General features: G+C 36.3%; 3 protein-coding genes across 3 annotated transcripts; all 3 read left to right on the forward strand.

The window, feature by feature from the left end:
- The first annotated feature begins 867 nt into the window (after nucleotides 1–867).
- LOC107878601 (cytochrome P450 72A397-like) lies at nucleotides 868–12,010 on the forward strand. Its single transcript, XM_047415569.1, has 2 exons — nucleotides 868–1,170; nucleotides 11,371–12,010. Exons 1-2 carry the CDS (start codon nucleotides 1,000–1,002, stop codon nucleotides 11,794–11,796), a joined length of 597 nt encoding a protein of 198 aa, XP_047271525.1. The 5' UTR covers nucleotides 868–999; the 3' UTR covers nucleotides 11,797–12,010.
- A 447-nt stretch (nucleotides 12,011–12,457) lies between these two features.
- On the forward strand, nucleotides 12,458–16,575 carry LOC107878600 (cytochrome P450 CYP72A219). The gene is given in 6 exon segments (XM_047415570.1): nucleotides 12,458–12,958; nucleotides 13,694–13,911; nucleotides 14,460–14,704; nucleotides 14,822–15,203; nucleotides 15,938–16,083; nucleotides 16,085–16,575. Coding segments are annotated over 6 exon segments (1,530 nt in total). The 5' UTR covers nucleotides 12,458–12,696; the 3' UTR covers nucleotides 16,362–16,575.
- Nucleotides 16,576–17,076: 501 nt separating this feature from the next.
- On the forward strand, nucleotides 17,077–27,337 carry LOC107878598 (cytochrome P450 CYP72A219). Its single transcript, XM_016725644.2, has 5 exons — nucleotides 17,077–17,535; nucleotides 24,125–24,342; nucleotides 25,099–25,343; nucleotides 25,610–25,994; nucleotides 26,639–27,337. The coding sequence occupies exons 1-5, from the start codon at nucleotides 17,250–17,252 to the stop codon at nucleotides 27,062–27,064; spliced, it is 1,560 nt and encodes a 519-aa protein (XP_016581130.2). The 5' UTR covers nucleotides 17,077–17,249; the 3' UTR covers nucleotides 27,065–27,337.
- Nucleotides 27,338–27,843: the final 506 nt, after the last annotated feature.

Here is a 27,843-nt window from a genome sequence, read left to right on the forward strand (position 1 = left end):
GTTGTTGGACATTATCCAGCTTTTTTAGCCATGTTGGACATTATCCAGTTTTTTTAAGCCATGTTCTATTAACTTAGTTTAGTGGCTGTTTTTTTAGATATTAGTGGTTTAGTTATTGTGGATATTGCTGATCACGGAATCGTGTACAAAGTAGTGGCTTAATTATAGACATTAGTTATTGAATTTTTTTAGTATTTAAGCATCACTTCAGATAAAATCAAACCTTTGTGCAGTAAGTTATTTGTTCTCTTCTTTCTTTCTTTCTTTCTTTGTTTTCACTTCAAAGAGTTGAAGTTAACTTACAACTCCAACATTAAGGACAAGCATGAGTCGTAGCTTAACTTGCTATAGATCCGATTATTAACAGTTGGATATTGTGAATTAAGTAAGTAAAAATAATATTTAAGGTGAGTAAAAGAGAGAATTGTATGAAATATAGACTTCGATGATGTTATAATGCAGAGTCCGAGGACCTTAGCCTAGGTCAGATCCCAACTTCCTGTGATGAATGTTAAAGAGCAACGACAATGGAACCTTGAAGATCAAGAATGTAAATGTGGTGTTATACTTTAGTTTAATTGTGTTAAAAATCATGTTTCACTTCAATGACCTCCATGTTGTTACGGATAAATTGAAGTTGTCTGGATAACATGTATGGAGTGTGTACTCAAGTGTAAGTTGTTTCAGAGTTGAAGACATAATTAAGTGAATAAAAGATGTGCTAACTCTTGGGTTTGAGTCTCACCGTCACACAACCATTATCTAATACAAAAGATTGCCTCTTTCTCTTGGAAAGTAAGAGTTTTGAAAGATCAAATTTGATGAAGTTGTAACAAGCCGCCTTCTTCTGATTTAGTTATCTTCTGAAGATCACTCTGTTCATTTCATTCTTTATGGTTGTATAAATGTTTTATTTCAAAATTTGTACTAGTAGTTAATCCTGAACTTGCAGGCAAAAAATCTTTTATATGGTTGGGTCCAAGACCACAAGTATTAATCATGGACCCAGAGCTTATAAAGGAAGTACTCTTGAAAACCTATTTGTATCAAAAGCCTCGTGGAAATCCATTAGCAGCATTATTGGTACAAGGACTAGTAAGCTATAAGGAAGACAAATGGGCCAAACATAGAAAAATTATCAATCCCGTTTTCCATCTAGAGAATTTAAAGGTTTGTCATTGTTTTCCTTCCTCCTTCGGTTCATAATCTAACAATGGATAAAATGCTCACTCTTGCTTCTCTGGCTTCCTTTTCTTTCCGGTTTGACTTGCCTTCTTTTTGTTGTACTTGCATATTATCCACATATGATTCTTTCGAGTGATTTTTGCTATGTAGCGGTTAAACTGAAGAAGGATTTTATGTTCAAAAATGTTGAATCTCATCCATGTTGCTATTCTTGTATCCTTAGACCGTTACATTCCGTGGAATAGTTTCTTTGATTTATTAGAGAAAAATGGATTTATTTATTATAAAGAGATCACTCTTTGGTATCACTATATGTGTATTTCTATTCAGTTTAAGTGTTAGTGTTATTGATATTTTAAATCTTTCACCATTTTCCCAAATAGCATATGCTTCTAGCTTTTTACTTGAGCTGCTGAGAGATGCTGAGAAATGGAAAGAAGTTGTTTCAGTTGAAGGCTCATATGTGTTGAATACATTGAAGAAGTGCTGACCACAAGTAGAGAATAAAGGAGACTTGTTTCAATTTTTCAGTTTTAACTGTTTTAGCAGTTAGTTATAAAAGTTGTTAACGGCTAGTTGAGTTAGTTAGGCATATCACAAACTAGTATAAATATGACAATGTACATTGTATTTAATGAATCAATACAAGCAGTTACTCTTCTTTCTCATCTTTTTCCTCTCTCAGTTCTCTTCCTTTCTTTCTTCTACAAACACTATCAAACTCTGTACTTTCTCCATTGTTGAATAAACAAGAAGCTTACTGCTATCTTGTATAATTACATAGTATCAGAGCTTTACTCACTAGAAAACTAGTAGAGCAAGATTGATTTTGGCATATTGAATCAAGATTAAGAAGTCTTGAATCAAGGTTTACAAATCTGCAATAATGGTGAATCAAAATGTTGCTGTTGATGTTGCTGAAGCATCCAGAGTTACTCCCAGTTCATTGAACTATAATCATTCTCTCTTTCTCGGCCCTTCTGACGTAAGTGGCATACAAATCATCTCTTTTCAATTAACAGGAGTTGAGAACTTCTCAATCTGGTTTAGATCCATGCATGTGGCTTTATTAGGGAGAAATAAGTTGGGTATGGTAGATGGAACGTGTTCTAAAGATAAGTTCTTAAATGAGTTGAGCTGTTACTGGGAAAGAGTCAATGCAGTTGTACTTTCTTGGATCATGAATTCAGTTTCTAAAGAGTTACTTGGTGGAATTATGTATGCATCTGTGGCTAGTGTAGTTTGGAATGAGCTATCTGAAAGATTTAACAAAACTGATGGGAAAAGAACCTTTAATATGCACAAAGAAATAGTCACATTGTCTCAAGGAACTACCTCAGTGTCTGTGTATTTCTCAAAACTAAAGGTTTTGTGGGAAGAATTTGAGGCTCTTGTGCCTACACCTGGGTGTAAATGTGAAAAATCAAAAGAATATGTACTGTATCTGCAGAAACTGAAATTGTTTCAGTTTTTTATGGTCTGAATGAGACCTACACACAAGCAAGAAGTCAAATCTTGCTTATGACCCCTCTCCCAAATGTGAACCAAGCTTATGCAATGATCATAAGTGATGAAAGTCACAAATTTGTTGCAAGTCAGGCTGAAATCTTGGGAATGAATCCTGCACTTAATGCCAAGAACCTTGAGATAGCCATGTATGCAAGAAATGGTCTAGGTGGAAACAACAATCAGAAGTTCAAGAAAAATTTTAATCTGCAATGTGATTTCTGCAAACTGAAGGGGCTCACTAAGGAAAACTACTGAAAGATAGTAGGCTATCCTCAAGATTACAAGGCCAAGAAGAAGTTCAAACATGAAGGAAACAACAAAGGTTACAATGTGTTTTCAATAGATCAGGGTGGCTATGATCTGTGTGCAGGTCAGTAATCTCATTCTAAGTCCATGTAGAAGTGGTCTACTAAGGATGCAGGATAGTCTCTAGTGTCTGTTAGTCAGTTGGAGCAGTTGAGTCAGATGGGAAATGTTGTATTCACCAAGGAACAATATGATCAAATATTGCAAATGATCAACAAAAACAACTCTGGCAACACACCTTGTGAGTCTGCAAATGTAACAAGTGCGGGTATTTCTACTTGTCTAGCCTCATACTGGTGCTACTAACCATATGGTTGGAAACTCAGACCTTTTACTTAACAAGAGTGTTACAGATTTGGAAAAAACAAATAAGGTATATCTATCAAATGGTGACATTACAATGGTCACTCATGTGGGAACTAGTTGCCTGTCAGAAGAAAATAACATCACAGATGTCTATCACATTCCATAGTTTACATGTAACCTTCTATCAGTGTCACAAGTGACTAAGGAGTGGAATTGCTCAGTGAATTTCTTTCCTGATTTCTATGTTTTCTAGGATCTTTGTACTAGAAAGGTGAGGAGGATTGGTAAGCTTGATGGAGGACTATATGTGCTTGGAGATCAGTCAAAGAAAGAGGTCGCAGTAGCAACTAAAGCATCTAGTAAACCAGCTGTGTGGAAAGAACTCAAACTGAAGTAGATCTGTGGCATCAAAGGTTGGAACATGCATCAACCAGTGTGCTGAAAAGAGTTATATCTCAAAAAGTTTAAGTAACAAAAGATAGAATAAAGCAATGTAGTATCTTTCCTAGTGCTAAACAAACTAGGTTACCTTTTCTGTCTACTAACAGTCAAAGTATAAGTTGTTTTGATCTTGTGCACATGGATGTTTGGGGACCTTACAAAGTACCAACTATGAATGAAAATAGATATTTTCTAATAGCGGTTGATGATTTTTCAAGGTATACTTAGATATTTCTGTTAAAACTTAAGTCTGATGTGTGTGTTCAGCTCCAACACTTTCTTATGTATGTCAAAACTGAATTTGACAAGGCTGTCAAAGTTATAAGAACTGATAATGGTACTGAGTTTGTCAACTCAATATGTAAGAAGTTTTTCCAGGAGTATGGCATATTTCATCAAACTACATGTCCATATTCCCCTCAGCAAAATGGTGTTGCTGAGAGAAAACACAGACACATGCTAGAAGTGACAAGAGCTATTAGGTTTCAGGATGAAATTATAATAAGGTTCTGGGGTTATTGTATTTTAACTGCTGTGTATATTATCAATAGGTTGCCTAGCCTAGTTATCCAGGTTGTGAGTCCATATTAAAAACTATATGGTAAGCAGCCAAATTATGATCATCTCAGAGTAATGGGGTGCCTGTGCTATCCCAAAGTACTGAATGAACATGATAAGCTCATGTCTAGAGCAAGGACATGCATCATGATGGGGGTACTCTAGCACTCAGAAGGATATATTCTGTATGATTTATCTACTAATATTTTTTTTGTATGTAGAGATATACCATTCAGGGAAGATATATTTCCTTTTAAGGAGGTCAAGAAGCAGCCTCATTCACCTCAACATGTGTTTTCTTTAGAAGATCAATATCCAGTAACTACTGAGATTATGCAGATTCCTATACATGCCTCATCCTAAAGGACTACTACCTCAAACAATCAGCAAGAGAAGCCACCACCAAGTGAACCTGCTCCCAGACAATCCATAACTAAGGTATACTAAAGGATGTCAAGTAGATGTCAAGGGGTTACTCAGCAAGAGCAATAACTGCAGAGCATTCCTACCACTACACAAGATACATCTCAACCAATTGCATCTCAGGATCAAAGAAAGTCAAATACAAAAAGAAAATCACTAGCATGGATGAATGACTTTGTTTCTAAAAACACAAAGAAAGTACCTCATGGTCTTGCAAATCATGTGTCTTATGATAGACTATCCCAGTCCTATAAGAGTTATGTGATGAACACTTCATGTGTTGCTGAACTTACAAGCTACTTTGAAGCCTGCAAAGATCCTAGATGGGTGGAAGTAATGAAGAATAAAATAGAAGCCTTGAATTCTAACAACACTTAGGAGGTAGTTCCCCTGCCTAAAGGGAAGAAGGCTATTGGTTGTAGGTGGATATATAAAGTAAAGTATAAGGCCTCAGGTGAAGTTGAGGGGTTTAAAGAAAGACTAGTAGCAAAGGGCTATGGCCAAAGAGTAGGCATTGATTACCAAGAAACAAGCTCTCCTGTTGTGAAGATGAAGACAGTAAGAACTGTACTTGCTGCATCAGCTAGAAAATACTGGTGTGTACAACAAATGGATATCTACAATGCTTTCCTAAATGGTGATCTATATTGTGAATTGTACATGGACCTACCTCAGGGATTTGCTAGTCAAGGGGAGAATGCAGTATGTAGACTACTAAAATCCCTATATGGCCTTAAAAAAGCACCAAGGCAATGGAATACTAAGCTATCATAGGCCTTGGTAAGATCTCACTTCATTCAGAGTCAATATGATCCATCTTTGTATATCATAAAAACAACATAAGGAATCATTCTTGTGCTAGTGTATGTTGATGATATGTTGATCACTGGAGACAGCCTAAAGTTGGTAAAAAAGACCAAGACAATTCTACACCAAAACTTCAAGATGAAGGATCTAGGTGAGCTGAGATACTTCATAGGAATATAATTTACAAAATATGACAAAGGAATATTAATGCATCAGAGAAAATATGCTTTAGAGTTACTATCTGAGCTAGGCTTAACAGCAGCCAAGCCTGCAGCTACTCCTATGGACTACTACACCAAGCTAACATCTAGACAGTTTGATGGGCATTTAAGCATGGACAGACTACTAAGGATCCACCAGCAAATCAAGTTGCTTATAAAAAATTGATTGGCAAGCTATTGTACCTAACTATGACAAGGCCAGACATAGCTTTTTGTGTTCAAACACTCAACTAGTTTCTTCAAGACCCTAAAAGATCACACATGGAGGCAGCACTCAAAGTAGTAAAGTATGTGAAAGGACAACCAGGTCAAGGTGTGTTGTTGTCTAGTGGCTCAGATACTAAAGTGAGTGCCTACTGTGATGCAGACTGGGCATCTTGTACTCAAACTAGAAGGTGTGTGACTGGTTATTTTTTGAAGATTGGAGAGTCAGTAGTATCCTAGAAATCAAAGAAACAAAATACTATCTCCAAGAGATCAGCTGAGGCAGAATTCAGAAGTCTTGCAGCAGTGACAGTTGAACTGGTATGGATTCTAGGTCTGACGAAGGAAATTGGAAATGAAGTAATACTATTTGTGGATGTGTTCAGTGATAGCAGGTCTGCTCTACAAATAACAGCTAATCTAATATATCATGAGAGGACAAAGCATATTGATATTGACTGCTTCTTTATAAGGGAAAAATAGTCCAAGGAATGATCAAGACTCACTATATTGCAACTCAAGATCAACCTGCAGACAAGCTGACTAAAGGACTGACAAGAGCTCAACAAACTCATCTCAATACCAAGCTAGGAATATGTGACATCTTCACACCTTCCTAGCTTGAGGGGGAGTGTTGAAGACATTGAAGAAGTGCTGACCATAAGTAGAGAATAAAGGAGACTTGTTTCAGATTTTTAGTTTTAACTGTTTTAGCAGTTAGTTATAAAAGTTGTTAACGACTAGTTGAGTTAGTTAGGCATATCACAAGCTAGTATATATATGACAATGTACATTGTGCTTAATGAATCAATACAGGCAGTTACTCTTCTCTCTCATCTTCTTCCTCTAGAACTTCCTTTCTTTCTTCTACAAACACTATCAAACTCTATACTTCCTCCATTGTTGAATAAACAAGAAGCTTACTGCTATCTTGTATAATTATAATATGAGATAAATGTATGGCCTCACTTGCAACAATTGAGCAGTGATGTGATTTCTCGGACAGCTTTCGGAAGTAGTTATGAAGAAGGTAGAAATATTTTTTATTTTAGAAACTTAATTCTCCTAAGATTTTGGAAAATGTAACTGTAGTTCTCTATTACAAACTACAAAGTTTATTAGGAAGTGCAAATTGATTAGTTATGATTTTTGTGAATGTATTCTGTTTTTTCGTTTTATAAAATAATTTCAAATATTTTTGTCAATAAAGAGGAACAGAAGAATGAAGGAAATAAAAAGGATGTTTGGTCCTCAATTAGAGGTATTATTGATAAAAGATTAAAGGCAATGGAAGCAGGGGACGTCGATAATGAGGATTTATTAGGCATATTGCTGGAATCAAATTTTAAAGAAATCCAACAACAGGGAAACAAGGACTTTGGAATGAGCATCGAAGAAGTCATTAAAGAATGCAAGCTATTCTATTTTTTTGGCGGAAACTATATAAGAGTGGCTCCTATGGACTCTAGTATTGTTGAGCATGTATCAAGATTGGCAGACACGGCCAGTGAAGAAGTCTTACAAGTCTTTGGGAGTCAGAAACCAGATTTTTATGGATTAAATCGTCTAAAAGTTGTAAGTATTCTAATTTTTTTAGTTCAGTCTATGTACCAAGGTCATTTACTTAAATTGTTATTGCTATTACTTGAGTGCTTTAATTTTAGAAGACCACTAAAGGTTCAATACCGTACTAGAAGTTGCCATGGTTTCCTTAGGAAGGGGGAACTCTTTTACAAGCACGTGAATTTTTTTTTCTATTATAAGTAGGGTGAGATTTGATTTCAAGATTTCTGCTTGTGTGATAAACACCATGTTGAATTATATGACCATCTCATCTACTTATTGGAAAAGAGGCCCCCTTCTACTTATTGGAAACTGATTTTGATGGATTAAATGTCTAAAAGTTGTAAGTATTCCAGTTGGGTGGTTCAATTGTTGTGCCTGTTGAGAATAGCAGAAGAAAGGTGTAGTTGGAGAGACCTTCTGCTAGCTCAAGATCGTTAACTAAGATCGAGAGATTCAACTAAGAAGAGAAAGCTAGAAAGAAAGACTTTGTTATGGAAGAAGTCTTCTTGAATTGAATTGTCTTGTTTTTTTTGGATGTTTACAAATGTATAAGACCATTCCTATTTATACTTGTTCATGGATGGTTCAAGAAAAACTTCTAGATACTTCTACAAGAAAAATCTAGTGATGTTTATCTTCTACTACTCTAGAATATCTAGATTATTCAAGATAAAAATTTAGTCATCTTTATCTTCTACCACTATTCTAAAATATCTAGATAATTCTAAAAGATGTTTATTCAAGATGCTACACTAAACTATTCTAGAAACTTAATTAGAAATCTATTCTTCCAAAAATCTAATTTAATATTTTCACACTCTCCCTTAAAGTACTTTTTTTGAAGCTACCCCGGACTTGTCGTGGAAGGACTCAAACGAAGCTTTGAACCACGCCTTGGTGAAACTCTTAGCAGTTTTTTCCAGACTCTTCTTTCTTCTTTCAATAATGAAGATTTTCCATCATTGATTTGTCCTAGCTGAGTTTTATGATGTTGAGTTCTCGAGCTTCCCCTTTCAGTGAACTCTTCCATAACTTCATTATCTGGAGACACACATGCGATGGAAAAGTTTGGAGCTCTAGCATTTAAGATTTTAGAACTTACTCTTTCTGAAGCAACTCTGTAACACAAGGATATTTCATTTGTATAAGCCTCCTCATTTGATTCGATGATGATTTGATCATCAATTTTTTGTGAAGCATCAACATCATAATATGATCCACCACTAGATTTTATTTCTAGTTCTTCAATCATATTGTATGTCTCTCCATCTAAAATTGGGACTTCAATTTCAGCGTCTTCATCTCTTTGATCTTTAGCTACTTTGTCAACTTCTAATATGTTCTCTAAGCTAGTGATTGAACTTGATATGATAGATGATTGATCAGAGACTTTAGCTTCTATTCAATCTCCTTTAATGCTTTCTTCGATAAAGTCATCACTAGCATATAGAGTTTTAGACAATGTCTGCTCAAAATCTACTTTAATATCATCTACGTCCAGACTTTTATTGCCAGGATTTGCTTGTTTGGTTTCCTTGATAGCAACTGCCATGTCTCCAGTTTGAAAGTCTTTACTATCTTCTTGCCTTTTATCAGTGTCTTCCTTCTCCTCAAGATGGATTGTATTATATTTGCTCCAATCTTTTTCCAAATTTATGAAAGCAAGGCATTTATTGGTCGATTCTCAGCTTCTAAGCATCTTTCCCAGTCTTTTTCTTCTTCAACAACTTTTTCAGTATGAACCATGTTGCTCTCAGTGGCTCAGCAATATCTTCTTATATGTCCTGTTTTTCCACACCGATAACATCTGAGAGACTTTTTATAATTGTTAAAAGACTCTTCCTTCTTTCTAGGCGATCTTGAATCACATGCGAATCGATAATGAGGTATATCTCTTGCTTTTTGTTTAACGTTTCTCTTGTCAACTATAAGAGAATTTTCTTTCCTTTCTTTGACAAATTCACCAGCCAGTTGTTTTGTTAGTAACTCTTATGATGACAACAAATTCTCAAATTCCTCCAGGGATGGTTGTTTAGCCCATCCCTGAATTGATGTCACAAAGGGAATGTATTCTGATTTCAAACCACGAATGATAATTCTTCTCATTCGTGCTTCAGAGATAGCCTCGTCCGTATTTAATAAGGAAATCTCAGAACATAAATTCTTAATTCTTAAGAAATACTTGGCAATAGAAAGATTACCTTGGTTGGCATTAGCCAATTCATTCTCCAATATCTGCAGCCGAGCTTCATTCTTCTTGTCGAATAATTGATTGAGGGTCCTCCATATTTCGTGGGCTGATTTGCACCTTATAATATGATCAAATAAACTGGAGGAGATGGATTTCTTCTTGATGAATTCCGCCTTCGCATTAGTCTGCTTTCACTTCTTATATGCACTATCATTTTCCGGTTCGTCGACAGGAGGACTTATGTTACTTCCGTTGACAATATCCCACAAGTCCTCACCCACAAGGTATGATTCCATACATGTATTTCATGCCTTGTAATTGGACTGATTTAACAACTCCATGCCCAGTCCATTTCCACGACCGCTAAAATCCATAAAGAGAAACAAGTTGAATCTATCACTAACCCAATCTTGAAATAAAATTCAGAAGCCAACATGTGGCTATGACTCTGATACCATGTTGAGAATAGTTGAAGAAAAGTGTAGTTGGAGAGACTTTCTGCTAGCCCAAGATCGTTAACTAAGATCGGAAGATTCAACTAAGAAGAGGAAGCTAGAAAGAAAGACTTTGTTATGGAAGAAGGCTTCTTGAATTGAATTGTTTTTTTGGTTTTTTTTTTTGGATGGTTACAAATGTACAAGACCATTCTTATTTATACTTGTTCATGGATGATTCTAGAAAAACTTCTAGATACTTCTACAAGAAAAATCTAGTGATGTTTATCTTCTACTACTCTAGAATATCTAGATTATTCAAGATGAAAATTTAGTCATCTTTATCTTCTACCACTATTCTAAAATATCTAGATCATTCTACAAAATGTTTATTCAAGATGCTACACTAAACTATTCTAGAAACTTAGCTAGAAATTTATTCTTCCAAAAAATCTACTTTAATATTTTCACAGTGCCTTACTATCATTGTTATTTCTATTGCTTGAATTTGAAGAGACTCTAGCTTTGATACTAATGTTTGATGCTGGATTAGAAGATGCTATGGTAAGCACGTGTGAATTTCTTTTGATTATCGATGAGGTGAGACTTGAACTTAGGGATTTATGCTTGTGTTATAAATACAGTGTTGAATTGTGTGACCATCTCATGTATCAATTTAAGCTGTTTGAGAATTATGTCTTCAATAGAGGGATTAATCTCATTTCAGTAACTTCTCTTTATGTTGGTTACAAGCTAGAGTAATACTCCATTCGTAGGAATTAGTTTAGCCACAACTAATAAAGGAAGTCAGCAAAGAAGCTGGGGTCTCAGTGATCAGGCACGACCGACTGATAACAAAAAACTTAGGTTTCTGCATAGTCGTAAGATTATGTGTGGGGGCTAATGCCTGCTCAATGCCACAAGGTCAAGGAAGTTTGTGAAGCCCCAAGCAATGAACAGAAGCGGAGCCAGGATTTCAAGTAAGGGGTTCAATATTCAAAGAAAACTAAGTCAAGGGTGTTCAACACCTACTATAACCACATAAAAATTAATTTTAATCATGTATAAATAGTATATTTTTCCATTAAAGGGGGTTTGAGATGAACCCCCTCAAGAGGGTTGGCTCCGCCTTTGGCAATGAAGGCCTTAAATATAATAGTAACTTTTTACAGGTTTCATTCATGCTTTGACGTAATTGATGGTGGAGCATTTTTTGCAGGTAAAAATGATTTTGCACGAGTCATTAAGGCTATATCCCCCAGTAACAACAATTGGCCGGCGGGCTAATGAAGACATTGTATTAGGAGAACTATCTATACCAGCTGGTGTGCTAATCTCATCGCCAGTGATCTTATTGCAACATGATAAAGAGATATGGGGTGAAGATGCAAACAAGTTCAATCCAGAGAGATTTAAAGAAGGAATATCAAGTGCAACAAAGGGTCAAGTTACATATTTTCCATTTTCCTGGGGTCCTAGAATATGCATTGGACAAAATTTTGCCACGTTAGAAGCAAAGATGGCTGTGTCTATGATCCTACAAAGCTTCTCTTTCCAACTGTCTCCATCTTATGCACATGCCCCTCAGTCCATAATTACCATGCAGCCTCAGTATGGTGCTCCACTTATTTTCCACAAACTATAATTTGATATCTTATGAGAGGTATCTTGTAATATAATAAAGTTTATTGAGACTCGCGCGGTTCATGGACGGAGTTACAATATTAGATACGGGTACGGAAACAACCTGCTACTGTATAAAGACAAGGATAAGATCTACGTACACCCCACCTTCTCTATATATGTTGTTGTCGCCGAACTCGTATTTGTATCAGGAAATCTATTAATTATATATAAATATTTTATTGCAACAAAAAGCATTTGTACATGGAGGTAAGCACACCTGGCCCTTTTGGCCAATGAGTAATAAACTAGAACTCGAATTAATCTAACAAAATAAATAATCAATCGATGTCCACCTCTCGAAACAATAGGAGAGAATAAAGTAGATGAAATGTATTCTTTGACCAATGACCACCTATCTAGACTTCAACCTTCTATCCTTTGACCAATGACCACCTATCTAGACTTCAACCTTCTAACATATCTAGTGTAGTCTCACAACTGAGTATACAGAAATCTTACTTCGATTCTACCTCGAAGTAAAGAAATTATTTTTGATAAATCAAGCTCAAGAACCAATGAAAAGCTTTATTGATATGACAAATTAGAAAGAGCCGCTTGGACATTTAACAAACAAGACGTAAGCTAAATTATGAAAAGAGTAGTTGGCTTTTTGGTCACAATAAAAAGCATTTGTACATGGTAGTAAGCACACCTAGCTAGCCATTTTGGCAATGGAAAAAACTCTACACGTAGGAGAAAATCACATGAATCCTCGTGAACAATGATGACATCGTCCTCTTAATCCCCAGGGACACATGATAGCTACGATTTATAGAGGGGCAAAAATTAATAACAAAGTCAAGAAGGTGGTAATTTTTACTCGAGAGAAAATGGACACAATTCAAATAATAGTGACAGTATGTTGTGCTGCCATAATTACTCTCTTTGTGTATCTATGGAGGTGCTGAATTGGATTTGGTTCACGCCAAAGAAGTTGGAGAAGTTGTTGAGGAAACAAGGTTTAAAAGGGAATTCATACAGAACATTGTATGGTGACATGAAAGATTTTTCTAGGATGATTAAGGAAGCTATCTCAAAGCCTATGAATCTGTCTGATGATGGTGATGATGATGTAGCCCCAAGGATGGTGCCTTTCTTTCTTGAAACCATCAAGAAATATGGTATGGTCTCACAAAAATATACCTGAACTTTTAGGTTGGAAAAGTGAACATTTAAATAGTCGGTGATAGTTCAGGTAGGAAACTCACACACATGATAGTTCAGGTGTGAAACTCAAAAAACATGAATACTTTAGATGTGTGTGTTTGATCATTAACTCAAAATAATTTTTTATATTCAATCAGGTCACGTATTTGATAATTACAGCAGAGACGTTTTACGGGTTCAATATGTACTAGTGTTTGTTAGTATAATTTTAGAAGATTTTTAGGCGTAAATTATGCACCTTGCCAAAATTACAAGATTCAGATGAACTCGGTACCAAAAGACTACATCTGCCTTTGATTACAAATTAATAGTAACTAGCCTATTTCTATATAAGATGAAAATTCACTAATGTTTAGCCATTGTATATAACTTAAATCATTCACAAACCTCATTCATTCCACAAACAGAGATAAGATTTGAAGTTTATGGGTTATGAACTTGCCACTGAACTCGTAGCTCTTTTTTAGTTATTGGAGTAGGAACTAAATATATTTAATACAAATATAGAATTTTGGGTAAAAGCTACTGGATTCAATCGAAACTATGAATTTGATTTAAGTTGTAACAAGCCTTCTTCTCCCAATTTCTTTATTTTTTGAAAATCACTCGTTCATTTCTTTCTTTTTCTTTATATAAATGTTCATTTCTAAATTTGTACTAGTAGTTAATCCTGAGACTTATGGTTGCAGGGAAAAAATCTTTTATATGGTTGGGTCCAAGACCACAATTACTGATCATGGACCCTGAGCTTATAAAGGAAGTACTCTCGAAAACCTATTTGTATCAAAAGCCTCGTGGAAATCCATTAGTAAGATTGTTGATACACGGACTAGCAAGCCTCGAGGAAGACAAATGGGCCAAACATAGAAAAATCATCAATCCCGCTTTCCATCTAGAGAAGTTAAAGGTTTGCCATTGCTTTCCTTTTTCCTCTTCCTCCTTAAACTTCGCGATTGATCAACCAGGAATTATTATGTTCGCAATTCTTAATCTAATGATGGATAAAGTGCAGGGTCTTACTTTTCGGCTTCTGCTCTGGCTATGCCTTTGTATCTCCTTTTGTTTGCCTTCCTTACCGTTCAATATAAGCTTTTATGTATCCTCTGCACATATGACTGTTTCGAGTAAGTTCTACTATCTGTCTCGAGTTAGACAAGCATAGAGGGATCTTATGGTTCTAAAGTGTCGAATCTTGTCTGGATCATCAGTCAATGTTCTAGTTCTTCATCCTCGAATCAATAAAATGCTAGCTCTTTCTTATCTTGCTACTGTTACATCAAAATGGATTTATTCATTATAAGGAGATTCAACATTCCTGATTTAATTGTTATTTGAACACTCTTTCGTTTGATTGATCCGTCACTTACATTAAAGGGTTACGGTGCCACTATACCTAATTTTGTTCAAGTTTTAGCGTCATTGACATTTTTCCTCTTTCACCATTTTCTCGAACAGCATATGCTTCCAGCTTTTTACTTGAGCTGTAGTGAGATGTTGAGCAAATGGGAAGACATTGTTCCACTTGAAGGCTCACTTGAGATAGATGTATGGCCTCACCTTCAGCAAATGACTAGTGATGTAATCTCCCGGACAGCTTTTGGAAGTAGTTACGAAGAAGGTAGAAAGATTTTTGAACTTCAAAAGGAACAAATTCAGCATCTTACCGAATCTATGCAATCAGTTTATATCCCAGGATGGAGGTAAAGTACTCTATTACAAACTATAATGTTCTTCAAAAATGCACATTGCTTCCCTTCATCATTAATTTCTTATCTAACCCATGTTGGTTTACTGTTTTATGTAATCCTATTTCAAAGATTTTTGCCAACAAAGAGGAACAGAAGAATGAAGGAAATAAAAAAGGATGTTCGCTCCTCAATTAGAGGTATCATTGACAAAAGATTGAAGGCAATGGAAGCAGGGAATGCTGATAATGAGGATCTATTGGGCATATTTCTGGAATCGAATTTTAAAGAAATTGAACAAAACAGAAACAAGGACTTTGGAATGAGCATCGAAGAAGTCATTGAAGAATGCAAGCTATTCTATTTTGCTGGCGAAGAATCTACATCAGCGTTGCTCCTATGGACTCTAGTGTTGAGCAGATATCAAAATTGGCAGGCACGGGCCAGAGAAGAAGTCTTGCAAGTGTTTGAGAGTCAAAAACCAGATTTTGATGGATTAAATCGTCTGAACGTTGCGAGTATTCTGGTTTTGTTGGTTCAAATTTATGTGCCATGAGTTTTTTCTCTTATTGCCATTGCTGTTGCTTGAGTTCTTAAATTTGATAAGTTGGAGCTTTATTATACTAAGGTTTGACAGTTGACTAGAAGATGTCATTATTCCTAAGAGGAGTGCATTTCTTTTGATAATCAGTGGGGTGAGATTTGAATTCAGGAATTCTGCTCAGTCTGACACCATGTTGAATTGTGTGACTATCTCATCTGTAAGTTCTAACCTCATCTCTTCAATGATGGGCTGATCTCATTTCCAGAATTTCTCGCTGTGTTGGTTATTAGCTAGTGGAGTACTACACCTATTGGAATTAGTCAAGCCACAAAATTTAAAGAACTTGGCAAAGCAGCCCCATAAAATTGGGATAAGGGTGTCTCTTCACAAAATGGGGTCGAGTGATCAGGCCCATACGAATATTTACCAAAAACACACGTCTGTCCAGTCTAGAAGATCAAGAAAGTTTGGTGACCTGATTGTTAGAGTGGGTAAAAAGTCCCACATTGGTTGGGGAATGGACTGGTGGTTTGCTTCTTTATCACTGCCAAAGCCCGGAGGGGTGTTAAGAGTGGGTAAAAAGTCCCACATTGGTTCTCACCGCTAGCTTTTGAGGTTGAGTTACTCCCGTAACCGTAACATTAAATTTTTACATGTCTCGGTCATGCTAAGATATAACTGAAGGAGAAGATTTATTATTGCAGGTGACGATGATCTTGTATGAATCACTAAGGTTATATCCCCCAGTAATAACAATTGGCCGGCGGGCCAATGAAGACATTGTGTTAGGAGAAGTATCTATACCAGCCGGTGTACTAATCTCATCGCCAGTGATCATATTGCATCATGATAGAGATATGGGGTGAAGATGCAACTCAGTTCAATCCAGAGAGATTTAAAGAAGGAACATCAAGTGCAACAAAGGGTCAAGTTGCATATTTTCCATTTTCTTGGGGTCCTAGAATATGCATTGGACAAAATTTTGCCATGTTAGAAGCAAAGATGGCTTTGTCAATGATCCTACAAAGCTTCTCTTTTGAACTTTCTCCATCATATGCCCATGCTCCTCTGCCCAGGATAACCATGCAGCCTCAGTATGGTGCCCCTCTTATTTTCCACAAACTATAATTTGGTATTTCAACTGTTCCCCTTGGGCCGACCGTCAACCAAAAACAACCTCTCTACCCCTCACACGCTTTCCAGATTCTTCTATTTATGGGACACTTGGTATGTTGTTGATTGTAAGATATATAAGTTTGTACTTCTTCCATTTATTTTTAGTTGTCGACAATGCACTTTTCACGCTCTTTAAGAAATAATAAATGAAGTGCCTATTTTTTTAGTTATAGTCTAAATGTTCATGGGAAATTATTTGAGAATGAATACTTAATGTTAAAGGTACACAAGAAAGAAAAGATTATATTGTATGTACTTAAAAGTGAAAATGCAAAACAGAAAACCTATTTTAATACGATAGACAAATGAAAATGAACGATGAAGGTATTTGGTAATTGGTAATACATACGACTTAAAAGTTATAAACAAACTCGCAATATACGAACACTATTCAAAACGCTTGGGTTGGTGGAATGGTGGGCGTGAGAGTGAAGATGGAGTATCTTGGAGGTCGGAGAGGATAAAATAATGTACAATATCACTTGTTATTTCTATGGAAGCCATTTTCTTACTGGTAAACAATTTGCTTTTCTAGAAATAAATATTTTCCAAAAAATTTGACTAATAATTAAACATAGAAAATTTGAACAATATTTTTTGTGACGGAAAAGGGGAGTATGGACGAGAAAATAAATAAATATCAGAGCCAATCATTGTGTCTTAGAATAAACTTTTGAATAACTACAAAAAAAAAAAAAAAAAAAAAAACCTCAGATATTTGCCTTTGCTAATCATTGATGACGACGTCGTTCTTACATATACATAACTTATTTGATAATTTATAGGGACAGAAGCAACTATAAGGAAGTAAACAAGTTAGTTTTAACTCAAGCAAACAAAATGGACAAAATTCAAATAATAGTAACAGTATGTCGTGCTGCCATAGCAATTGCACTGTTTGTGTGTCTATGGAAAGTGCTGAACTGGATTTGGTTCAGGCCAAAAAAGTTGGAGAAATTGTTGAGAAAACAAGGTCTAAAAGGAAATTCATACAGAATATTGTATGGAGACATGAAAGATTCTTCTAGGATGAGTGAGGAAGCTTACTCAAAGCCTATGAATCTGTCTGATGATGATTTGAGACCAAGAATGTTGCCTTTCTTTCTTGAAACCATCAAGAAATATGGTATGTTTTCAAATGAAATTTTTGTTGGAATAGTTGCTTGCTTACTCCCTGCTTACCTGTTTACATGTAAAGTATAATAAAAGTAGTTGCTAAAGGTTGCTTGTTCAGTTTGAAAAATCAAGAAATAATTTACCATTTTGTATTTATTTTACTCTTGTAACTAAATACTATTCACTTCTCAATGTTTAGATAGGCTTATAATTAATAGGGGTGATATAGTAATATTATTCTTTTATCTATTGTTCTTTAAAGAGTGTGTCTGATACAACAAAACTACTCCCTTAGTTTCAAATTGAATTGGCACATTTATTAAGAAAACAATGATTGCTATACTGACTTTACCATATTACTCTTATTAATTGAGAAAACAAATGATTTAGAGCCTAAGTGATCAGTTTTTTTTTTTTGGCAATATACTGTGAATTTACAAAGCAAGGAGCATCAAGAGCAGTAAAACCGAATAAGTAATTAATGTTAAAGGGTAATTTGTCTTTTGTTGATTTATTAAAAATGACAAGTAAAAATAAAAATTAAATTGGGAAAATAGTGACAAGTAAACCCAAACGAAGGGAGTAATTGGAACTCAATTGAGCAAACAATTTCCTAAGGAGCTGAATTTTTGAGCAGTTCCTAAACAGAAATTGAGAAATTCTTCAATGAAGAAGAAAGGAAAATGACAGACCCTGCCCACTATGCCATGGAGGCGCCTGGGCACCTTACTTGAAAAGGGCTACCTGTGAAAAAGCTACCTACTTGTGGTAAAGAGAAAACTACCTAGAGTGGAGCCGTCGAGGACGACGGATGTGGAGCGTGGTAGTTTGTTATGATCCTACTGCAAAAAGTCCCACATCGGTTAAATGGGGAGCTGATGTGGGGCTTATATAACTTTGGACTCTTCCCTCTTAATAGCTAGCTTTTTAGGGCGTGATTCTCCCTGGATTGTATCAGTGGCAAGTCAAACATGAACAAGTAAAGGTGGACAGAGAGAGTAGTAAATGATCATTTTTTAATCTATCTTGCAATTTCTTAATCTTGTAGTATTCGAGTCAACCATAACCCTTGCAGTATGTAGGTTTCCTAGTATGTGTCTTCCAACACCTATATTGGTACTTATATAGACGGTTTAAGGATTAAGAGTTGGACTAACTAATCGACCGTCTGATTAGCTAGCACCCCTTATGGGCGTACTTAGACCCAAAAGCTATGGTTTCCAACAGACCTTAGACCTTCTGAACAAATTGAAGATCTTATAAGAAAATGTTACGTCACAATCTAATGTTTTGTATGTTATTGCACATGTTAGAAGACAATTTTATGTTTTGTCTGTAAATAGGTATTAGGTAATGTATACACATACATTAGACCTGAGTCTAACGTTGTTATAAAAGAGAATTTTGCAAAGCCTATGTTTGCACGACTTTATAAAATAGATACAAAATCTATACGATAACCTAAAAAGGGGACATTTGCATAAATCAGCTGTTTTCACAAATCTCTCATTCATATTCCTGGATATGAATCTCTTTTTCCTTGAACCTTAGCAATAACAAGCTGGTCAAGACTTTGAATTATAATTTATTTTAGTTGTGTGAAATAACCATGTTTCACTTCAAAGACCTCCATTTTGTTAAGGATAAAATCTAGTTGTCTGGATAGTGATAAAATGTACAAATTAAGTAGTTAGTTAAGTAGTTAACTTGCAGAAGTAGCTGCTGCACTGTTGCATTAGTTTGTTACTTAGTTATTACTATTTCATTGAGTTAGTTACTGAGAGTTGATATTGTTACATGTGGTGAGTCACAGCCTAGTGAGTTAGTTAGCTTGTTAGTTAGAATTAGAAGATTCTAGAACACAATATGATTGCCTATAAATACTTAGCTACATCACAGTGTAATGTAATCAACTCATTATCAATACAACAAGAGCAATAGCAGTTTTAGTTTCTCTGCAGTTTCTCTGCATTATACATGGATCCCTGAGCAAACTTAACATGGTATCAGAGCCTTAGCTCGATTTTGGAGAAGAGAAATCATCTATGGAGTTTAGATCTCCATTGTAGCAAGAAGCTGTCTTCGATCCCAGTTCTCAGCTAACATCTGTGGTAGAAGTTCCTTTCTTATTTCGATTAATGTTCTGAGTTCGTCCTTCTTAGATTCTGAAGTATTGAAGTATTTTCTGGGTTTGTAATTTCATTGTTGATAGCTATAGAGAAATGAGACAGTGAGTTTTTTGTTCCTATAGACACTTAATTGCTGAAGTTTTGTTGAAATTGAAAATGACACCTAAGATAGATCCTAGTGATCCCCTGTTCATAGGAGCATCGGATGTATCTGGTGCTGCCTTAATACCAATCAAACTTGTAGGATCTGAGAACTATGGAGTGTGGAGTAGGTCAATGAGAATTGCACTTCTAGGTAAGAGGAAGTATGGATTTGTGACAGGAACATGTAGCAAAGATAGAGCTGCTCAGTGGGATCGTTTATGCAACAAATGCATCTGAGGTGTGGGAAGACCTGAAAGAACGGTTTGATAAGGTGAATAGAATGAGGTTGTATCAACTACATAGAGAGATCAACGCCTTGTCACAGGGTACAGATTCAGTATCAGCTTACTTCACAAAATTAAAGAGTCTATGGAGTGAGTATGATGCAATAGTTCTGGCTCTATCATGTGTTTGTCCAAAGTCCAAAGACTATGCAGATCACTTATCTGAGTTAAGACTGATACAGTTTTTGAGTGGGCTGAATGAGTCATATGATCAAGCAAGAAGACAGATCTTGTTAAAAGGGATCACACCTACACTTAACCAAGCTTATGCAATGATAACTAAGGATGAGATTCAGCAACTGGCCTGTGCAAATGTCATTGGTGAAAAGACTGATCCAATCACAATGCAAGTGAGTAGAAGTTCAGTAAGCATATACGGAGCACAAAGTACAAGGCTCTCAGACTCAGATTCACAGATGCATAGCAGAAGCAAAAGTAGCTGTGCAAGATTGTAGCCTCTAGCATAGAGGACTTGGCCATCCATCAGCTCAAGTACTGAAGTTACTGGACATCTTGAAGCGTAATAAGGATGTAGAAGGTTTGAATAATTGTCATATCTGTCTCTTAGCTAAGCAGACTAGACTAAGCTTTCCTCTAAATAAGACTAAAGCTGCTAAGTGTTTTGACATTGTAGTCATGGATCTTTGGGGACCCTATAAGATACCTACATATGGCAAGAAATATTATTTCCTAACAATGGTTGATGATTACAGTAGATACACATGGGTTCATCTGTTGCAATTAAAGTCTGAAACAATTGTGGCTCTCAAGACTTTTGTATGCATGATACAGACACAGTTTAATGCACATATTAGAATTGTGAGATCTGATAATGGCACAGAATTTTTCAACTCACAGTGCAATGACTTATTTAGGTCTCTAGGTATCATACATCAGAGTACCTGTGCATATACACCTCAACAAAATGGTGTAGTTGAGAGAAAGCACAAGCATATTTTAAATGTAGCTAGAGCTATTAAATTTCAGTCACAAATGCCTGCTAAATTTTGGGGTCTTAATGTTAAGGCAGCAGTCTATCTAATCAATAGACTACCTTCTCCCATTATTGAAGGAAGAAGTCCTTATGAGTTGCTCTTTTCTAAACCTCCATCCTTAACACATTTGAAAGTTATTGGTTGTCTATGCTATGCATCTGAACTACCAAGGGGTGACAAGCTATCAGAAAGAGCCAAACCAGCAGTCTTGATGGGCTATTCTTCTACTAAAAAGGGCTATTTGTTAATGGACTTAGCCACTGACAAGTTATGTGTGACTAGAGATGTGTTCCCCTTTGCAACTGAAAAAACAATTGAATTCCCTTCAGATTTCCTACAAGAACAACTAGGTGTTGCTGATTATACAGATGCAACTTCTTATGAAGAAGACCCTTCCTCACTATCTGATGTACTAAGTGTAGTTGCTGAGGATGTTCAACATATTTCACCTACAGATGAGTTGCCTTCAAATTCACCTGGTAATACTGGTTTGATGCCTGCTTCATCCATCCCAAGTGATATACCACGAAGAACTCCTAGGCTGATCAAGAAACCTATTTGGATGAATGATTATGAAATGCTCGGGAAGGGAAAAGGGACAAGATATCCTATTGCCAATTACCTTTCCTATCAGAATGTTACTCCTAATTGTCAGAAATATATATTAGTCTTGTCTGCATTGGTTGAACCACAATATTATAGCCAAGCTGCTGAAGATGAAAGATGGGTTGAGGCTATGAAGTTAGAGATCAAAGCACTGGAAGATAATAATACTTGGGAGATTGTTGATTTGCCTTTAGACAAGCATGCTATTGGTTCAAAATGGGTGTACAAAATCAAGTACAAGGCAAATAGAGATGTAGAAAGATTCAAGGCAAGGCTAGTAGCCAAGGGTTATAGTTAACAAGAAGGGTTAGATTACCATGATACTTTTTCTCCAGTTGCAAAGATGGTTACTGTAAGATGTGTGGTTGCATTGGCAGTTTCAAAGGGTTGGTGTATGTATCAAATGGATGTGTATGATGCATTCTTGCAGGGAAATCTAGATGAAGAAGTATACATGGAACTACCAGAAGGGTTCCGAAAAAAAGGACCACACAAAGTATGCAGATTGATCAAATCACTATATGGACTCAAACAGGCTTTAAGGCAGTGGAACATCAAACTCACTGCAACACTAATCAAGGCAGGTTTTAGCCAAAGCACTTATGATTACTCTCTTTTTCCCTTGAAGAAGGAAGCAAGAATGGTTATCATACTAGTGTATGTGGATGATTTGCTCATCACCGGAGACAATGCAACCATGATAAGTGAAGTTAAAGAGACCTTACACAAATAGTTTAAGCTTAAGGATCCGGGAGAGCTTAAATACTTCCTAGGTATTGAAGTATTGAGGTCTGCAAAACGAGTTATACTGAATCAAAGGAAGTACATTCTGGAGCTCATATCTGAGATAGGACTTGCTGGTGCAAAGCCTACTGTGACACCATTGGAGTCAAATGTAAAACTTACCTCTATGGAATTTGATAAAACTGTTGGTGTTAGTGGAGATGTTGCTCTTAAGGATGCAACATCATATCAAAGGTTGGTTGGTAAGCTCATGTATGCAACCATCACTAGGCCAGATATTAGCTTTGCTGTGCAAACTTTCAGTCAGTCAGTTCATGCAGCAACCAAAGAGGTCTCATATGGAAGCTGCTAACAGAGTAGTCAGGTATCTAAAAGGTACCATAGGCCAAGGATGAAGACGCAGACTACTGCTGAATTAACTTGCTGGTGTGATTCAGGCTGGGCTGCATGCTCTAACACAAGGAGATCAGTGACCGGATATGTCATACTTTTTGGGGAATCCTTGGTGTCCTAGAAATCTAAGAAACAGCATACAGTGTCTAGAAGTTCAGCTGAGGCAGAGTATAGAAGTATGGCCATAGCATTGGCAGAAGTGACATGGTTAGAAGGGTTGTTTGCTGAATTAAATGTTCCTATTGTTAAACCTATCAATATTCTGAGTGATAGCAAGTCTGCTATCCAATTAGCAGCTAATCCCATCTTTCATGAAAGGACAAAGCACATAGAGATTGATTGTCATTTCATCAGGGACAAGATTAAAGCATGATTGGTGAAAACTGTGTATGTTCCTACTCAACATCAGGTGGCTGATATTCTCACTAAAGGTCTCAGTCAAGAACAACATTATCATTTGTTAAACAAGATTGGTGTGCTTAACATCTTGCACCCTTCAGCTTGAGGGGGAGTGATAAAATGTACAAATTAAGTAGTTAGTTAATTAGTTAACTTCCAGAAGTAGCTGCTGCACTGTTGCATTAGTTTGTTAGTTAGTTATTACTATTTCATTGAGTTAGTTACTGAGAGTTGATATTGTTACATGTGGTGAGTCACAGCCTAGTGAGTTAGTTAGCTTGTTAGTTAGAATTAGAAGATTCTAGAACATAATATGATTGCCTATAAATACTTAGCTACATCATAGTGTAATGTAATCAACTCATTATCAATACAACAAGAGCAATAGCAGTTTTAGTTTCTCTGCAGTTTCTCTGTATTATACATGGATCCCTGGGCAAACTTAACAGATAGCATGTATGCGGCGTACTTATTAAGTGTAGTTTGTTAAAGATTTGAAGTCATAATTAAGTAAATTAAATGTGTGCTTTTCTTTAGTAACTTAAGTTTTTAGATGAGTTGCTGACACACAACATGATAACCGAGCATGTAGAGGTCTTGGGTTCGTGTCTCACCGACACACATCCAATATCTAAAAGAATTTACACGCGTTTGGTTCATAAAAAATGAATCAAGTCGGCATGGAATCAAATTAAACCTGTGCTTGCTCTAGTTACAAGAGATCGCCTCTTCCGCTTGAAAGGTAAGAGTTTTAAAAGATCAAATTTGATGTTGTATTGAGCCTTTTTCTCCTGATTTGGTTATCTTCTGAAGATCGCTTTGTTCATTTCTTTCAAAGTTCTGGTTGTATAAATGTCCATTTCCTAATTCGTATTAGTAGTTAATCCCGAGACATATGCTTGCAGGGAAAAAATCTTTTATATGGATGGGTCCAAGACCGCAAGTATTAATCATGGACCCTGAGCTTATAAAGGAAGTATTCTCCAAAATCTATTTGTATCAAAAGCCTCATGGAAATCCGTTAACAGCATTATTGGTACGAGGAGTAGCAGCCTATGAGGAAGACAAATGGGCCAAACATAGAAAAATTATCAATCCCGCTTTCCATCTAGAGAAGCTAAAGGTTTTTCATTGCTTTTCTTTCCCCTCTTCCTCCTCCAACTTCATGATTGGTCAACCAGAAATTGTTATGTTTGTTGTTCTTAATCTAACGAGGGTTAAAATGCGAGCTCTTGCTTCTTCCTTATTGTTCGATCTAGACTTTTATGTATCCTGTGTATGATTACTCCGAGTAATTTCTACTATCTGAACTGAGAAGTTGAGTTATACAAAAATAGAAGGATCTTATGGTTCGATAGTGTCGAATCTCGTCTGGATAGTCATTCACTGTTCTGGTTCTTCTTCCACTAATCGATAAAATGCTCGCTCTTGCTTCTTGGCTGCTGTTCCGGCTAAAGTTTTTTTTTCCTGCTTTGACTTGCCTTATTTTTCGTGCTAGACTATCATGTATACCACATATGACTATTTTTAGTAATTCTGCTACCTAGCTTGACTTAGACAATCAGAGAATGATTTATGGTTGAAAAAAGTTGAATCTCGTCTTGATCATCAATTGTCAGGACTCTCTTTGCGCAAGTTCCTTGGCATTTAGTCTATGTTGCTCTTCTTGCATTCAGACAGGACTATGTTCAGTGGAATAATTTCTTAGATGTATTGTACAGAGATTCATCATTCCTGACCGTGAATTTTTATTTGAACGCTCTTTCTCTTGATTTAACCAGCAACTTACACTTGATGGGATCACTATATCTGTATTCCTAATTCTGTTCAAGTGCTAGTGCCATTAACATTTTTCCTCTTTCACTATTTTCTCGATCAGCATATGCTTCCAGCTTTTTACTTGAGCTGTAGTGAGATGCTGAGCAAATGGGAAGACGTTGTTTCAGTTGACGTCTCACACACGATAGATGTATGGCCTCACCTTCAGCAATTGACGTGTGATGTAATCTCCCGGACAGCTTTTGGCAGTAGTTATGAAGAAGGTAGAAAGATATTTGAACTTCAAAAAGAACAAGCTCAGCATTTTATGGATGCTGTACGATCAGTATATATTCCAGGCTGGAGGTAAATTAAGGAATTGGAAAAGTGTAGCCAAAGCTATGTTGTTCGAACTCTTCAAAAATGACGGGTGCATGTCGGATCCTCCAAAAGTAGTGCATTTCTGGAGGATCCGACATGGGTGCAGTAACTTTTTTGAAGAGTCCAAACAACATAGAGCCAAAGTACTCTTTACAAACTATAAAGTCCATTAGGAGATGCACATTGCTTTTACTTCTTCTTTCTTATCTAATGCATTTTGGTTTGCTGTTTTATGTAATATTTTTCCAAAGATTTTTGCCAACAAAGAGGAACAGAAGAATGAAGGAAATAAAAGAGGCTGTCCACGCCTCAATTAGAGGTATTATTGATAAAAGAGTGAAGACAATGAAAGCAGGGGACGCCAATAATGAGGATCTATTAGGTATATTGCTTGAATCAAATTTTAAAGAAATTGAACAGCATGGGAACAAGGATTTTGGAATGAGCATTGAAGAAGTGATCGAAGAATGTAAGTTATTTTATTTTGCTGGCCAAGAAACTACGTCAGTGTTGCTCCTATGGACTATGGTATTGTTGAGTAAGTATCAAGTTTGGCAGACCCAGGCCAGAGAAGAAGTGTTGCAAGTGTTTGGGAATCGGGAACCAGATTTTGATGGATTAAATCGTCTAAAAGTTGTGAGTATTTCAGTTTTGCTGATTCAATTCATGTGCCATGAGTTTCTACTCTTATTGTTAGTTGTTACTGTCATTGCTTGAGTTTTTGAATATGAAAAGGTCTGAGCTTTGTGACACTAATGTTTGATAGTGGACTAGAAGATGCCATGAAGAGGGGGTGGGGGGCACTTGTGAGTTTCTTTCGATAATCATGGGGTGAAACTTGAATTCGGGATTTCTGCTCAGTTTGACTCTATGTTGAATTGTGTGACCTTCTCATCGCCGAGTTTAAGCTATTCAAGACTTATGTCTTCAACAGCAGGATTGTCTCATTTCCAGAACTTCTCTCTATGTAGGAATTAGTTTAAGCCACAAAAATTTATGAAGCTCGGCAAAGTAGCCCCATAAATTCGAGATAAAGGTTGTCTCCTCACAATGGAGGTCCCGGTGACTATGTTTGGGCGAGTGTAAACAAAAACCACATGTCTCAGCAAAGTTGTAAGACCATGTACATATTGGGGCTGACATCTGCCCAGTATGGAAGATTAAGAAAGTTGGCGACCTGATCATAGGGAGCAGTTAACCAAAGCACGGTGGCTGTAACTGTAATGTTAAGTTTCTACGCGTCTTATTCTTAAACTGAAGGAGAAGCACTTTTGTTGCAGGTAACAATGATCTTGTACGAGTCATTACGGCTATATCCCCCATTAACAACACTTACCCGGGATGTGAATGAAGACATTGTATTAGGAGAATTGTCTCTGCCAGCTGGTATACTAATCTCTTTGCCAGTGATTTTATTGCATCATGATAAAGAGATATGGGGTGAAGATGCAAGTAAGTTCAATCCAGAGAGATTCAAAGAAGGACTATCAAGTGCTACTAAGGGTCAAGTTACCTACTTTCCATTTTCCTGGGGTCCGAGAATATGCATTGGACAAAACTTTGCCATGTTGGAGGCAAAGATGGCTTTGTCTATGATCCTACAGAGCTTCTCTTTTGAACTTTCCCCATCATATGCACATGCCCCTCAGTCCATAGTAACCATGCAGCCTCAGTATGGTGCTCCACTTATTTTCCACAAATTATAATTTGGTATTTTGTGAGAGGTGTCTTGTAATGGAACATGCAATGACACTCGTGCTCGTCTTGGACCTGGCCATGCCCTTTTTGGCTGGCCGGGCTCATGTGATGCCGGCGTCAATGAGGAATGCCCACTTGTAGGATTTCACTGGGTATGTTATTGTCTTTTAACGTATAGAAGTTGATATAGTTTATCAATGTCTAGCTATGTAAAAATACTTTTAAAGATGGTCCAATGAATATAACAAATCCCAGCAGCAGCATGGGATCTTGATTACTCATTCCTCGAATCATTTCTCCAAGTCCACTGAGGGTGGTTCGGTACGAAGAAAAGTACTTTTTATCGAAAATGTTATGTCGGAAGTGTTCTTTCAAGAAAAATATTGTTTTTTAGTACTTTTTTTTAATGTTCCGCATATAAGCAGAAAATATTATTCAAAAAATATATATAATTTAGACAAATATTATGGAAGGTGATGTAGGGGTAAATCTACAGTAGCCGGTGGGGGTTCCCGAAAATCTCCACCCGCTACCCTAAGGCTTATAATTACATTAGAAAAATTCTTAATAGATTTAAATATTAATAGGTGGAAATTCGTAATAAAGTAGTGGGATAACTTAGTGGTAGGAGCGGCACACCTGAGATGTTGTTGATTGTGAGTTCGAACTCCTGTTACTTGTGGAATTTGTTTTTCTACTTATAGTAGGGTGGTCATTTTCTCACTTAAGAAAAAATATTTCAAAAATATTTGACTAATCAAACATGAGAAAATTAAAAAAAATAAAA

The sequence above is a fragment of the Capsicum annuum genome, chromosome 7 (genome assembly GCF_002878395.1).
Source record: "Capsicum annuum cultivar UCD-10X-F1 chromosome 7, UCD10Xv1.1, whole genome shotgun sequence".
Taxonomy (NCBI): domain Eukaryota; kingdom Viridiplantae; phylum Streptophyta; class Magnoliopsida; order Solanales; family Solanaceae; genus Capsicum; species Capsicum annuum.